The following is a 16651-nucleotide window of genomic DNA, read 5'->3' as shown; positions in this document are numbered from 1 at the left end:
CAAGAAAATGGACAAGGTGGCCTACAAATTGCAATATACCTGGACCTTAAAATCCACTCCATTTTATAAGTCGGAGTGTCTCAGTGTGCCTCCGCAACATTAACCTCCACCATTGACAAAGAGGTTAAAATGTACTCAACTTTTGCACGGTGTGTTGTCGAGGACTCCCACTAACCACTGAGTAGCTAGTGCAATGGAAAGAGTTGTCACACAAAGAAGCCAGGTAAGAAAGAGCTTATTTGAAGTGGCAATGCAAGAACCTCTTCGAAGATTGTCAAGACCAATGAGATTGAATTGTTTTCATGTAGATCCCACAAGTGAAATCTTCATCCACATGTTGGTCTCCATTACATGCTTTCGTCAAATATAATAGATAAATCTATTTCAGGATGAGTTTCAATAGATTGTTATCAATAGACAATAGTTGAATGTGTGTAAGTAGAATATGCAGCGTTAGACAACTGCTCTTCCTTAAAACAGTGCAGCAACCACGGAGTATGCATTCTGCAGTGCGCTAACAACTTGAGCTCTGATTTGGGAAGTTGGAGCACAATTACTCAACAAACACCTGAATCCTGTCTCCCATTGCATCATTGAAATCAAGAAGTACCTTCCCTCTTTCAGGGCCATTGGAAACATCCTCAGCATCATTTAAAATCTCCATGACATCGACACCGGCCAAACCTGCAGAGCAGAAGTACTGTCAGATCTTCCAATGTGTCACTTGTTACAAGTGTTATTGTTCCATGCATCCTAGAATAACAGGCCTGAATCATGAAAAGAGCCTCTTCACTCATAAGAGTAATCTCCAGACCTTGTACCAGTGGAATGTCTTGTGTACTAGAATATACTTTTATTAAGTTGTTCCACATAATTTTCTCTATAACTAAGTTGTAATTGAGAACCATTACCTGGAATCATTCTTGAGAGCCCTTCCAAGAAACCAGCCTGTTAAGAGAGGCAAGAAAAGTAAATCATTCTAACAACAGTAAATATGTGTGTGCCTGCATTAAGGACAACTATTACAGTATAGATGCATTCTCTTTTACGATAAACTCCAAGTCTCTCAATGCCTAAAAGATGTAAACTGAATGTTGCATGAATGCATAGAGAAGCATCCTTCTGTGTCGTCTTTGCATATATTAAAGCTCATTCATCACGAGAAGGATGGTCCAGAACCCAACATGCACTCAGGACAACAAGATCAGCCATATAGGGATACAAGATTTACAAAAGAAGCAACACAAAGCAACACTTTCAAGCTCAGAGATTGCAGGTCTAAGATCTACTGACCTTTTATTAATCTCATCAGGGATTATGTAGAAACAGAAAACTCAAAATGGATTAGGATCATTTAGAAAACGAAGTTCAGGGTGCAGGAAAGATTTGCAATGCAGTTCACACTCACTGAGACATGCTCCTCTACAGTAAAGAGAAAAACTTACTGGTATTCTCACATCAAGTTTCTCGATCCCATCCCTTCCAGTTATCTTTAATCTCAACTTGCGAGACCACATTCCAGACATTGGACCTCTTGAATCACTTGAGCTGTAGTTACCAGACGTGTATGAAGGTAAGATTTCAACAACAGGCTCTTGAGTCCGATATGTTTGTGGCCCGGAATCTTCTTGACTTACCCTTCTATTATAACTGCTGTTGCTACCAACATAATAACCTGCATTTATTTAAAAGGTACAGGTCAGGAAGAGTTCTAAACAGCATCAGGACATGAGGTGAAAGACTGCAGAGCTAACCACTTTGGTTTGACAGTCGAGTGGCAGTCACACTATACCGTTTTTCTTCCTCATAATAGTCATTAAAACCCAGTGTATCCTTGATTTCCTCAAAAGAAGGCAAACTTCCGGGAGGAGGTATGCGACCGCTTTTGATGGCTGTAAGTGCATCCTGTGGTTATGAGTTCCTTATCATGATAACATCATAAGATAAAAACTACTTGTTTAACCATCAAAACAATTTGGTACAATCTCTCAGATATCTGAAGAACACAGAAGATATAATTCTGAGTATTAGTGAGACATATTGCTATCTGTATTATCCATGTGCTAAAGCCAGATCTCACTCCCATGTATACTTACATGAAAAAAGAAATATAGTTAACCACCAAAGAATGTTGATAGTATACATATAGGGAAAGAAATAGCTAGAATACAAGCATTATGTTAAATTCTGGAAAAAAAATATTCAACATAATATCTTTAATTTATTAAACTCTAAAATATGATATAAAGTACACAAATCCTAATTGCTAAAAACAATGGAAGAAAATTATGAAAATTTAAATTACCCAAAGAATGTGGAACATAATATGAAGAGTAAAAATACTCAATATTATCAAAGGCCGAGTAAATATACTAAATAACCCTACTAATTATTGTCGTCATCTCAATGATGGAGAGTGGCATTGGGAATACCACAGGGAGTCTAGGTGAGCGAAATATAGAGAAAAACACAAAAGCAATCATATAAGAGGCACATGATTTTTATGTGGTTCACTCAGTGTGAGCTATGTTCATGAAAATCTTGCCAGTTTCACTATGTAGATCATAAGAAGAGAAAATATAAGGGAGAAATTACTCTCAACCCAACCCAAGAACTAATATTCTCTCTCTTCTCTCTCTACAAAACTCATACCTCTCTATATTTACACCTCAGCCCTCTACAAGGTCCCTCACAAGCTCTTGTAATAATAGGCTGTGTTGTGAGTTGTACATTAAACCCCCTAGCATCCTCTTATATATCTATAGGCTCTCATCAAGAAGGGATGTAGGGGTCCCAATAGAATTAGAACAAACCACATAAGATAGATACTTCATTCCCAAGGATAATCTGCAAAGAAAAATAATACCAATAGGAAAGCCTCCAATTAATAATCCTAATTAAATTAGCATTCCCAAATATTTCTAAGGCCTCTATGAATTAATGATTAGCTTTGGCAAGTCCAAGTCCAATTAGGTCTCCACTCCATAACATTTGGGAGATCCCTTTACTAGAGGAGGTCAACAACAATCTTTGCTAGAGAGGTGATGGAAAGGCACCTCTAGGACAAAAGTGAGTGTAAGTGGTGATAAAAGAAAGATAAAAAAAAGAACAAACAAGCAGAGAGAAAGAGAGAAAGGCGAGAGAGAAGATAGGGAGCCTACCTCACTGAAGAGCACCTCCCAGAGCTTCGCTATGCTTAGTATGCTAATAATTAATGTCCAAAGTTGCATTTGGATCGGATCCAACTAATGATCCAAACACATATCTAGCCCGCATAAAAATAAAATTCAAAATTTTCATTTACCATAATGAATCCCAAATCAGCTGATATGGCTAATACAAGGCCAATAATGAGTGGTTTCGGCTCTTGTTATGGATTGACAATGGTCAATATCGATACATATTAATCAATACTTCAAAACATGCTCCAAGCCTATCTCTTCGAGCTCCATCTTTTCACACCCCGACCAATAAAAGTTTATGCTAATACTACACCAAAATCCTGGGGTTTTTCAAGAACCAAATGGAATAAGGGCATCCAATAGAACTTATTAATTGCAATGGCATGGTATCCACTTCACAAAAGGATGGGCAAATACAACCAATGGACTTCTCAATTTAATCAGACGAAACGACTTGATTCAAGTAGCTTAAGAACCAATTCATTCCAAATAGTTAAAGTGAATGTAAAATAATGGAATTATTAGCCTTTTTGGTTGCTTAATATATAAAAGGGAAATTTATATGAAAATTACCCATCAAGGAGAGTTCAAAATCTGACAAGAAATAAAATTCTATTTCTAGGCTAAGTTTAATTGGAAGTTTCCACAAAAATAGACAAGTAAGAATTTATGGCTTTCCACAGCCTGAAAAGAATTGCTAAAAGAAACTTATTAATTTATTTCACTTCAAAAGGGGCTTTATAGCAAGAACATTCACTGAAGATAAAGCAAAATCTATATCTAGGCTAAGGCATATTGAGAGTTCCCAGGAATGTATAAATAAAGGAGTTTAAGGCTAAAATAGCAAGTCAACAAAGATGGCATGTACCCATAAAATATATCAGAAGAAATATTAATTATAAACTTCAAAAATGTAGCGACAATGCAGCACAAGTTTTAAAAATCAAAATCGTAGAAGTAACATGCTACGAAACTCCACAAAATCATATACCTGGAACTTATGGCTAACCATATATTTCAGATAAAAAGAAGAGAATATCACAAGCTAAAAGGACATACCTCCATTGCTCGGATTGATACCCCAATTAGTGATAGAGGATAACTCACAATTTTAAATCCAATCTCCTCAAGTTCAACAGGGTTCAATATGGGCGTCTTTCCCCCACCTTCAAGCATGTTGGCCTACAAGAACAATCACAAAGCTCTGACTGAGATTTAATGAGGGCATTATTACTAAAATTGTAAAATAGGCAAGTGACATTGCATAAAACAAGTGGACATTATCTGTGAAAATTGCAACCACATTTATTTCAGATGTGTAGTCAGAATATAAATATAGGAGTAAGTTGCAAAAGACTTGAATCAATTCCTATATGATTGTGAGGCAGTGCTAAACAAGGAGAAAGAGATAAATCACATTACTTACTATACAATCTGCTGCCACAAGAGCAAGAGAATCATATAAATTGATAGGAAATTACCAATTTCATCCATTACCCGAAAAATGGAGAATGAAAAGCATTACCATTTTTGGAAGCAAAGGAGAAATGTCACATAAGGCCTTCATTTCTTCTCTAGAAGCAAGAGCATCAATAAATAGAACATCGGCTCCAGCATCAGCAAAGGCTCGCGATCTCCCTAGGGATTCCTCTAGGGACACAGCTTGACGAGAATCAGTTCTTGCTATGATCACAATGTCAGAGCCACTCTCCATTCGTGCATCTATAGCTGCTTTAATACTCATGACTGCCTCCTCTCTTGGGACCACTTTTCTCCCACGAGTATGGCCACAGGCTTTTGGTGAGACCTTTAAGGAGAAATGCTAAAACCATGAAAAATTTCTAAGGAGAAATAAAGAATCTGACTTTAATAAAACACCAGTTTCTTTTTCATGAACTTGTTGATGTCAGCATCACAGGTGCATGAAGAATGTGCAGAAAATCTTTTACTTGCAAACTGATAAATATAGAAAGTTAAACCTACCAATGGGTAGAAAAATTACAGCGAAATAAACCTGAGCAATTCAATCTGAGATATGATGTTGAACATTGCCGAACAACTGAGTATGTCTATTTCTGAAGTCACATCGATAAAGAGTGAGAGGCTGCTCAAAGCGAGCTATGGTTCTCAAATACTCATCAGTTTTAGACAGTTAAATATTAATAACAAGCTTCCTGAGCAAGAAACCATAAACCTCAGCCAAATCAACCTGAGCAATTCAATCTGATATCCTGATATACGATGTGAACATTGCCCAATAACCTATTCTGAAGTCACCTCAGTCTGGATCCGCAGAGACTGCTCAAAGCAAGCTATGGTTCTCAAGTACTCATCAGTTTTAGACTGTTAAATGGTAATAATAAGCCTCCTGGGAAAGAACCGTAAAGCTTAGGACTTGAAAATATAAAGTATAAATTTCATTATCTAGACAGGTTCCAAATTCAAGTAAAAGAAGTGTTTGGATCAGTGATTTTCAACACCCAATGATGCAAAGTTTACCTAATAGAAGTTGTTGCTATCAACTCTGCAATTCATGGACATACCTGATCTTCAAGAATTATCCCAGCAAAACCAGCTTTTATAAAACCTTTTACTGTCCTCTTGACATTCATGGGATTCCCATATCCATTGTCTGCATCACCAATAACGGGAATGGATACAGCTTGAGTAATTTGTTGACCTTGATCTACCATTTCTCCATATGAAATAAAACCGACATCTGGCAACCCCAGCCGAGCAGCTGAAATAGAGAACCCTGAAGATGACCAATTTTGATTAAAATTTGATAAGATACATCATTTTTTTTCCAGATACAAGATGAATAGCAGTCACCCACATGCATCAATCTCATTTCCGAGGTCTGAGATAAGTTATATTCTAAAATCTATTTCTATGTTAAGTTTATCATAAGATTGGAGAGTAAAAAATATTTAGTTGACACCAAAACGATGGTGCATTCTATAGAATGAAGTACTTTCTGGTTTTAAATGCCAAACAAGAGTCACTGCTGGAACTTTCTTTGATGAACAAGAGGAACAAAAATACTTAGTAAAAACATATTACAAATATCATGTAAATGAGCTAAACCCAAAATAAAATTCTTACTCAACCATTACCATGACATTAGGCAATGTTAGCACATGTCAACCATGTTGACCCCACTTTTCTCAATATGTTACATGCTGGCATGCCGACATGAAAGAGGCTCCTATTGGGAGCATACAACTATGCTTCCTCTCCTTACACCCAGGCATGGCCTTGTCATGCACAAGCCACCGGACTAAGTACAAAGTTATACTTTCATTTTCTATTTGAATTAACAGATTATTGATGGTTGGAGACGTTATTGAGATACAGACCAATGTCTCAAAAGAGCCAAGTAAAAGGAGTTATATACACTTCTCTACTCAAAATAAACTGAAGTACAATTAGCAGTTAGAAACAGCTGAATGATCATGTATTTGTAAAAGAAGAGCATTTACCATAACAGGGCTGCAAGAACAAGTAACCTAAGAAATCAAAAGGAAAAGAGGGCCCACATTAACAGCCTATTTGGAAACCCAAATCCATGGAATTTAGTTGATTTTGAATTCTAGCTTTCCGAATCCGTTGTTCAGAACCATTAACACCCTGTTTGGAAACTCCAAATCCATGGAATTCAATTGATTTGGAATTCTATTTTCTCCAAATCCACTCTTTCAAGTTCCAATTGTTTTTAGTGGATTTGGATGGACTTCAGTAAGTGTAATAGAATTCGAAGATTTGAGGTCGGATTTGGACATAATTCATTTGCCACTTAAGTTAAGTTATCCAAATTTCAAAACTGACCTTGTTTTGTTATATCCTTATCGATGCCCAAGGATAAAATAGGAAAATGAAACACAATAAAATGAATTCCTACCTCATTCCAAACAAAGTTTAGATGGATTTCATTTCAATTCCATTATATTCCAAACAGCGTAATTCGTTCCCAAATGAAATCAATTGAAATCCATCTGAAATCGGTTCCAAACAAACCCAATCTACAGAAAGATCATCATTTACTTGCTTATCAATCCGTTTTCCTCGTTCCAGTTATCCAAAACTATTTACTGAGACCAGAGAACAAACACCTACCGCTCGTGAAGCAGAACTCGAACCCGGCCCTCTCCACCAGCCTAGCACTCAGCGCGTCAAAGCAGGCGGGTCCCTGGTGGATCCCAGGAGAGCCCAGAATCCTCCGGAGCTGCTTCGCCGGCGACTCCCCGGCTGAAGCACGAGCACCATGAACGGGGTAGCTCTTCGGGTAGTTAATCTTGATGGGTCTAGGGATCGTAGAGGTGGCGGGGAAGGCGAAGCGCTGGGTTTGGGATATCAAAAGCGAGGAGGAGTGTTTTGAGATCGGGAAGGAGAGGGCGGGGGAGAGGAGAGCGTTGTTACGGGGGTGGAGTTGCATGGCGAAACCCATCAGCTTTATGTTCGACTTTTTGCCTCATAGAAGTGTGAGGGAGATATAAAAGAGCCTGGATTAAATTTTCTTGAAGGCGTTAAACACAAACGATGCGGGTTTGGATCTACAATTAGACCCGTTTAGAGAACCAGCTGGGTTTCGGAGATTTGAGCAATCAAGCTGCCCGCATCCGAACCATACATACATAATGTTATAAACAAACACACAGTCACACACATATAGAACAATTGACAAGTTTAGTATATAGTGAATGTTGATTAAAAGTTTTTTTTTTTTTCAAATAAAGATGGATTGCCTTAGAAACCAATTTGGTTTTTTATTTCTTTCTTTTAACATCCATACCAATTTTAAATTAAAAATAAATATGGCCCTTTTTAATTTATTTAGAATCTTTTGTTTAAAAGAAAAAATTTTCCTTGATCAATTGCCACGATTACAAAAAGTTCCACTAACATCGAAACACAATCGACCCAAAAGCTAGGAAGAGACGACTCCAACCTAAGTACACAGTAACTCAAAATCTTATCCATATTGACAAGATAATCAATAGCTTTGTTGGCTTTTTGATATACTCGGTTGATTTTATAATTGTGAAATTTTTGTAAGAGATGAAAGGTGTTGTCCAAGGTGGTTTGTGAATCCTATTAAAGAATTTATCTAGTAATAAAGAGTTTGTTTCAATCCAAACATTTTGGACTAGGTAATTCTTCAAAGTTAGCAGCCCTTCTCTATAGCCATAGGTAGGGGTGTAAACGAGCCGAGCCTGGGTGAGCTAGTTGCTCAGGCTCGGCTAGAAATTAATTTCGAGCCTCTTTATTGGGCTCAGGCTCGGCTCGCCTCAGCTCGAGCTGAGCCTGAAATGAGCTTATTATTAAGCCTCATTCAAACCGAGCTGGACCGAGCCAATTCGAGCCCAAGCCGAGCCACAACCTATTTAAAAGAAAAGCTGAGATTGAATAACAAATTTAATATGTAAATAAAATAAAAGCCAACCAAATTGACTATAAATTTTAAAGTTAATCAGTGATTAGCAATCACACCAATTTCAAAAATTTTACCAGTAAATATAACAAAAGCTAACCAAATGAACTTAACTTAAATTATACAAAACTTTACTAAAGACAACCAAATTATCACACCAATTGTAAAATATTAACATAGCACCGTTCATCAAAATTTGGCTCAAAACAATCACCCGAATTTCAAAAATTTTACTAGTAAATATAACAAAAGCCAACCAAATGAACTTAACTTAAATAATACAAAATTTTACTAAAGCCAACCAAATTATCACACCAATTGCAAAATATTAACATAGTACCATTCATCAAAATTTGGCTCAAAGCAATCACACCAATTTCAAAATTTTTACCGGTAAATATAACAGAAGCCAACCAAATGAACTTAACTTAAATTATACAAAACTTTACTAAAGCCAACTAAATTATCACACCAATTTCAAAATATTAACATAGTACCATTCATCAAAATTTGGCTCAAAGCAATCACACCAATTTCAAAATTTTTACCGGTAAATATAACAAAAGCCAACCAAATGAATTTAACTTAAATTATACAAAACTTTACTAAAACCAACCAAATTATCACACCAATTGCAAAATATTAACATAGTACTATTCATCAAAATTTGGCTCAAAGCAAATCCAAATTTTGACATCCAAATCATAAGTCTATCACTTGCTAAATATTACAATATAAAGTACTTAACTTATATCTTGCCAAATATTACAATAAAATATGATAGCATGTCAAATATTACAACTAAATTTATTTGGCACTCTCAAGTCTCAACACCAAAAAGAAGCTTCATCCTATAACTGCAAAAAAAAAAGAGGAAACAAATTAATTGCAGCTTAAACATCATTGCAACCAGTATAAACAAATAATGATGGGAAAATTCAAAAAATTTAGTTGTTAATTAACTTAAACATCATTGCTCTCAATTCAAAATATTTTTAATATATCCTTGCCTCTTCTATCATCTATGCAAATGAAAATGCTATACAAATATAAAAGACATACAATGTATGATACCTAAATATCAAACTACATTTGGAATCTTCACAAACACATTTTCCATCGCCGATACCTAAAGAAAATAAGATTATAAAAAAGAAGTTAGCAATAGTTTATAAAAGCATAAAATGAGAAAATTTTATTATGAGAAGTATAGTACACATACCCTACAGGAGCTAATTTGTTTTTTTTTTTTTATGATTCTCTAATCCAATTCCCTCCACATATCAAAGCCTCCACTGTCTCTGAAGATAAAGAGCTTCGAAAATCATTTAAAGCCCTACCACTAGCGCTAAAAACTTATTTAGATGCAACAGTAGTAACAGGAACCGAAAGGATATCTTGAGCCATCTTGGAAAGAATAGGGAATTTCAACATGTTTAGTCTCCACCATTCTAGAGCATCAAACTTATCAATCAAACTTGTAGTCTGCCCCTCTAAATATATTTCTAATTCAAATTTCAGAGGTTCAACTGCATTTGTTGATTCCAAAAAAATTTTAAACTCTGCTTGACCTTCTGATTCTTTAGCACTAATCAAGTCATCACTCTTATCAAGTTGAGATCTATCATTCATTCCATTATTTTCGCCTGATGCATTCTCAAGTTTATATGATTCAAAAATAGTATATAACACTATGTGGACCCTTTGTATGTTTATTTGAGCTTCTGCAAAGCAATATATTTTTAGAAAACAAAAATTAATAAGCTTTATTTTGTATTAGGGATCTAATACTTTTGCAGATTCATATACTTTCATAACATCACTTCTCATTATGTTTCTAGAAATTCGTTCATAACATGGATTAAGAACCTTCAGAAGAATATTTTACCATGTATGCTCAACCATATTAAAAGGATACTCATGTACCATCATCATTTTTGCCATTATTTCTCTCACCATATTTTGGTTGTATCCTAATAAAATAGTTTTGAGATAATTTTATTCTATAGTTAAAGCCCCAGTAACAATAGATACAGAAGCAAAAGAAATTTTTTTTGTCCTTTGCCTACCAAACTAGTGTAAAATTTCACGTCTTTTTATGTGTGAAATAGTGCCTTGCTTAGGAACATTAAATAATGACGGGTAATTATTACACCGATACTTTTCTACCTCTTCTTCATTTTCTTTCACCTTAACTTGCTTGACATACAACCATACATCAGAAGTTCTTCTCCTCCCTTTCTTTTGACTATTACTTTCTTCTTCCTTGTTAGTTTCATTATCCTCTTCACCAATATCAATTTCAATAGGTTCATTTTCACTAACAGTATTAGAAAGATTCTTAGTTTCTGACTCTGACATCTACATATAAAAACAAAAAACAAAAACAAAAGTACTACTTAAATTTTATAATACTTAATTAGTACAAAACAAAAATAGATATGACAGATACAACAATGGACAATTAATAGAATAAAATAAATTACTACCTTGATGTTCATAATTGGAAGACTTAGGAGTAGCAAAGCAATTTAATAGGCAGTTGTAAACTCTATTCTAACAAACTTGACAAATTAAAGTCACTGTTCTACAAATTAAAGCCACTGTTCTACCATAGACCATGTTCAATAAGTGGGAAAAAAAATCGGAAAAAGGATCTGGACCCTATTTTTTGTATCTTAGATATTATCTGGTTCAAATCAATGATTGTAAATAAAAAAAAGTCAATAAGTAGGGATTCATCCAATATATCTGAACCCACGAATCTAGAGCTGTTTGGCGTTCAAGCTCAGGCACAGCAGCATTTTGATACCACTAGAAACAGAAAAAAAAACTCTAAGGAATAAATGGACTGATGGAGAAGGACGATAGAGGATACCTCTTACCGGCCGATGGAGGAGGATGACGCGGCGGCGGCGGCTTGGAGAAGGAAGGTGAGGCGGAGCTTAGAGGACAAGGCAGCACCGTGGGTCCGTAGCAGCTTGACGAGGTGCAACTCGAGGAGACAGAGGGGGGCATGCACTTAATTACCGATTGCCGAAGGAGGAGGAAGAGGCGACGGCAACTCGAGGGGATGAGCACGAGGATATTAGATTTGGGGTAGGAGGCGGGGAGGGGATGTGGGACTGGGATATTAGATTTGGGGATTATAGTTTTATAATTTAGTTTTATACCGAGCCTATCAAGCCGAGTTTGAGCGAGCCGGCTTCAGCTCAGGCTCGGCTCGATATTGATTTCGAGCCTCTTTCAGCGGCTCGAGCTCAGCTCAACTCTGATCGAGCCGAGCCGGACTCGAGCTCCAATCGAGTTGAGCCCGAGCCGCTTGTCAAGTTTGACGCCCTAGCCATAGCCCTCCACAGCAATGATTGAATGTAGTCTCTCATACTGGCACTCTGTAAATATAGGAGCTTCATTAGACTCTTAGGCTGTCAGGCCACAAAACCTAACCCTGCCACCTATACTGGCCCAGTGAAAGAGCCATCCGAATTTAGTTTTATCAACCCAAGTGGTGGGCATGCACTTAATTATTTAGAATTTAACTTTCATACTTCACTAAACAGTTTTATCTTTTAGCATTTTTCTGTCACATATCTTATTATAAGACTACCTAGTCAGTTTTTGATCAAAAGTCACCTCTTGAATTCCTTATATTAAGAGTCCAAAAATTGTCATCTCTCATTTGAAAGTTTTGTGCAATCAAATTGGTTATTTTGTTATTCAACAGTTCATATCCCGTGATGTACCTTTTGTTGAGCATTAGCTCTATTTGACTCAATCTCTTGATGACACTAGCTTCCATTACTATGCCTCAGGGGAGTGTTATATGTCTTCAAATGCCAAGGAAACATTGCTTGAGCATGACCAGAATTTATTTGTCCAAGAAGGTGCTGATAATGTTGATCTTTTTGTATCACATACCTATGGCTCCAACCTTTTTTTTAGATCCTAATTTTTAAAAAAAAAAAGTCCATAGACTATCATCTTGCAAATTGTAACAACTTGATACAAAAATATAAAAAAGGGAAATAGAACATTTTTAACAAGCCCTACACTTGGCTGACAAGCAGACTAACCAAACAAGTAGGCACATTATCAAGCTTTGAACATAACACAAGCAATTTTGTAGGAAAACAGAGGACATAGGACATCCGTCCTGGAAATAAGCCTCTCACTTGACCAAATTCAAGCAGCACCATGACTAGGAGCATCAAGAAGCTTAGGAGAAGGCGCAGGTATAAGCGATTTAGCATCATATGGTGTAATTAATAGCACAATAGAGCTGAAAGAGCAATTTGCATACCAAACTAAAACCCTAAAAATAAAAGAGGAGCTCGATTGCATAATAGATCCAGCCTCTCACAACTGTAGAAAACCCACAACAAGCATAGCTTAAATAGAAACATGCAGAAAATGTAAAAGGAGGCAAATAGAGCCTAGCTTGATAAAAAAAGAGAGAATACCAAAACGTCACCGACAACAGCTGCTGTCACTAGCGTCCCCAATGGTGGGCCTGGCAAGAGTTCTGCACTGACAAAGTCAACGAGGCTGAAGGAGTAGCAGCGGTGCGAAGTGGCGGTAGTCGAGCGCGCAGCGCACGAATCAAGGGCTGGGTGCAGTGGGGAGTGGATCCGTAGTGGGGGTGTGTGGCAATTGATGAGGAACAATGACGACGATGGTCAGAGGGATGGCGGCGCCAAGAGTTGAGGATGCAACAACAGTTGAGCTAGTTGAAACTGAGGGTGGGCTGCGTCGAGGAGTAAGCTAGCTTGGTCGTGGATAGGAGTGGTCTAGGGGAGTGGAGAGGCGGAGGTGTGGTCAATGCACGACGGTAATGAGGGGGAGCAAAGAGATAGCTATGGAGAGCAGCCATGGAGCTACAAAAAAACAATAGATTTTAGGGGGATAAGAAGGGAAAGAGAGAGGGAAAAGGAAAGGGAAAGGGAAAGGGGATTTGCTCCCCTCCCCTAGTCCATGGCTAGGGTATGGACTAGGGGAGGGGAGGAGAAGATCTTGTCGACAACGTGAGGAGGATAATCCCTCTTAGAGGGAGGGAAGAGCCCCTGCGCCAAACCCTAGCAGAGCGTCAACGCAATCAAGCATAGAGTCCTATGGCTCCTAAAAATCTTAGACAAATCTATTTGTCAATCGCCACCACTAGCTAGATTTTAGGACTTTTACACTTATCGTAAAACCATATAGCCCATACAAAACTATGTGTTCTATCCTCATTTGACTGTTTTTTGAGCTCTATCTCTAATGTCAAAGAACCTACCACCTTTTAAGAAGCTAATTCTACAATCTGGAAACAAGTTATGAATGAAAAACTTTTTTCTCTTAAAAAAAATTACTCTTGGGACATTGTTAGACTACCTAAAGGGAAAAGAACTATAGGATACGAGTGGATTTATAAAGTCGAACATCACAGTAATAGAACAACAAAAATATATAAAGTTAAACTTCTTTTTAAAAAAATTTACTTAGATTTATGGAATAGATTATAAAAAAAAACTTTTGCTCTGATAGCAAAAATAAACACATTTAAAGTACTTTTGTCGATAGTTGTCAATTATAAATGTCTTTTATTTCAAATGGATAATAAAAGATACTTTCTTGCATAGGGATTTAGAAGAGGAAGCATATATGGATCTACCCACTAGGATATCCTAAAGAATCTGCCAAGAGCTTAGTTTGCAAATTAGAAAAGGCTTTCTATGGATTCAAACAATCTCTTTGTAACTTGATATGCAAAACTTATCTCAACACTAATCATAGGCGTGTTCAATGAATTGTAACTGTCGTTCTTATTTATGTCAATGACATTATTATTAAAGAAAATGATAGTAGAGAAATCAGTAAATTTAAGACTATATAAAGGCTTGGTATCAAAGATTTGGAAATTTTAAAATATTTCCTTGGGATAGAAGCTGTTCATTAAAAAAAAATTGTTTATAAGTCAAAGAAAGTATGCACTTGATCTATTGAATGAAACTAGAAAGGTATGTGCGAAGTAGATCTACTAGAGCTCCAACATATGACCTATGGAAAGCAAGCAAAGAAGGAGAGCCTTATTTATTTGATATCTAAAGACTTTTTTAACTATTACAAGACCTTATATCATATATGTAGTTGGCCTAGCTAGCTAATTTGTGAATGCTCTTGAGACTGTACATACAAATGGTGTTAATAGAATTCTTCAATAATATTTAAAATCTTCTCTAGGATATAGTCTATGGATGAGAAAGAATGGTCACGCTAGAATCAAAGGTTTTTCAGATGCAAATTAGAGCCAAAAGTTTACTTGATAGAGGGTTGACCATAAGTTATTGCACATTTGTTGGAGGTAACTTAACCAATGGAAGAGCAAAAAAAGTAAAATGTAGTGCCACATTCAAGTGCTGAAAATGAATATAGAACTATGGCCTCGACATGTTGGAAAATATTTCATTTCGAGTCCTTGTGGTTGCATAGATTGTTTGCTCTCCTGTCTGTTGTATCTAATATACCTATTTATGCTCTCATGGCTAAGAAGCATGAATGAGAAGACATTCTCTCCTATTCCCCTGGATGTTGGATATAGGCATAGCCAACCACGTTAAATCATATCTATCTTGGTTCTTAATTTTGACAATGTAGCGTTACCCAATCTCTTAGTCCTTTTAACTTATTTCGATTTAAACTTTCTTTGAGGACTTTTAACATTTAATTAGCCCATTTATTATGGTTCTTAATTTTGCTATCCAGTAATGAGAATCTGGACCATAATTAGTAGTCTTAAAATAGAATGTATCTGTGGATTCTCACTGTTCTTATATCATTCTGCAAATGGATGGTATTTCTTACGAATTTCTCTGTGTTTGTAAATTAAGCAAAAATAAATATGGATCCGTAGAAATATTTTTTGGATTATGAAAAATTATCGATGGACTATGTAAAATCATAGATAGATCTATTACGAAAATGTTATATATAAAAATATTTGTGGGTCGTGCAAAACTATATTTGAAGGTACTATAAAATATATATTCAAAACATGCAATGAATGATTGTTTCAAATTAGAACACAACAGAAAATGTGCTTGATTTTTTCCCTATTAATTATTTTTCTTTCATGGAAGCATATATTGTTGTTTAGTGATCGACTAGCTTCATTCTTTTTTCACTTTAAGATGGGAGTTTCTTTTAGAGAAAAAAAGAGGGTAATGGAATCTTCTTCCATTAATTTAAAACCTCCACATTACTCATAGTTACCTTGGGATGGTTTATGAGAATAAAGATAAAACATGGAGCTCGAGGATGTAGGGTGTACACCATAAGTTTGCAAAAATGTCAGGCACAAAATGTAGTTTTTTTTTCCTAAATAATATCTTGGTAAACCCAGTTTCTTGTAGATGTGATACCGTAAGTAATGTTTTTGATGTAATTTTTTTTTTTCATCCAAGCAACCTTGTAATTTGTGTTCCAAATCCAAAAACCGAGTTCCAGAAGTCCCTTAGGGCTTTCGAAAAGATTGAAGTGTGTTGCAGTTCTAGAAGAAAACAATTAAAGAAAGGTTGACAATAATTAACTATGGAGTTTCTTTGGTCCATTACATTTAATGCATACTAAAGAAATTCGATAAATGCATTGAGATGTCTTGACTCATCTTTTCTCCAGTAATTGAACGTATGAATTTGACAAAATATATACTCCTTAATATTATAATAATTATGTTAAAAATATGGAAGTAGCTAGCAATCTACACAGACATTAGGAAGCCTCTCTATCTTCACTTGAACTTTGATTTCTACATCATTCGTGTAAAACATGTCAAGTATTCCATAATTTAGGCCCACTAAGTACTGTAATAATGGTTTTTGTTTTCAAACAAAAGAAGAAGAAGAAGTAGAAATTGTGGTAGATCGAGAATAATGGTTGATTTAAAACTTGCACCATTTTGTGTAAGTGCCAATTTTAAGGATGAAATCGAGATTTTGTAATTTCTTTGGAGCAAAACCTTGCAAATTCTACAATCATACAGTGTGGATTAGCTACCAATCTT

The 16651-nt window shown here is 36.0% G+C and overlaps 1 protein-coding gene across 1 annotated transcript; it reads right to left on the bottom strand.

Moving 5' to 3' along the window:
• Positions 1–235: 235 nt before the first annotated feature.
• Positions 236–7681, bottom strand: LOC140795664 (uncharacterized). Its single transcript, XM_073148357.1, has 8 exons — positions 7299–7681; positions 5726–5937; positions 4708–4989; positions 4242–4364; positions 1755–1905; positions 1446–1675; positions 912–948; positions 236–684 (listed from the first exon to the last, which is right to left on the bottom strand). The coding sequence occupies exons 1-8, from the start codon at positions 7627–7629 to the stop codon at positions 554–556; spliced, it is 1497 nt and encodes a 498-aa protein (XP_073004458.1). The 5' UTR covers positions 7630–7681; the 3' UTR covers positions 236–553.
• Between the last annotated feature and the right edge of the window lie 8970 nt (positions 7682–16651).

Source organism: Typha latifolia, chromosome 9 (assembly GCF_019914945.1).
Source record: "Typha latifolia isolate L0001 chromosome 9, TyphaL0001v2, whole genome shotgun sequence".
NCBI classification, from domain to species: Eukaryota; Viridiplantae; Streptophyta; class Magnoliopsida; order Poales; family Typhaceae; genus Typha; species Typha latifolia.
Note: the sequence above shows the minus strand (reverse complement) of the source record. Positions and strands in the feature narration are given on the sequence as shown.

Bases quoted from the DNA above. Each gene is read 5' to 3' on its own strand.
- LOC140795664 (XM_073148357.1), bottom strand. From the start codon at position 7,629: ATGGGTTTCGCCATGCAACTCCACCCCCGTAACAACGCTCTCCTCTCC. The intron at 4,990-5,725 runs GTATGTCCATGA...TTCTCCTTAAAG, and splicing joins GGATAATTCTTGAAGATCAG to GTCTCACCAAAAGCCTGTGG. The intron at 1,906-4,241 runs GTATGTCCTTTT...TCATAACCACAG, and splicing joins TATCAATCCGAGCAATGGAG to GATGCACTTACAGCCATCAA.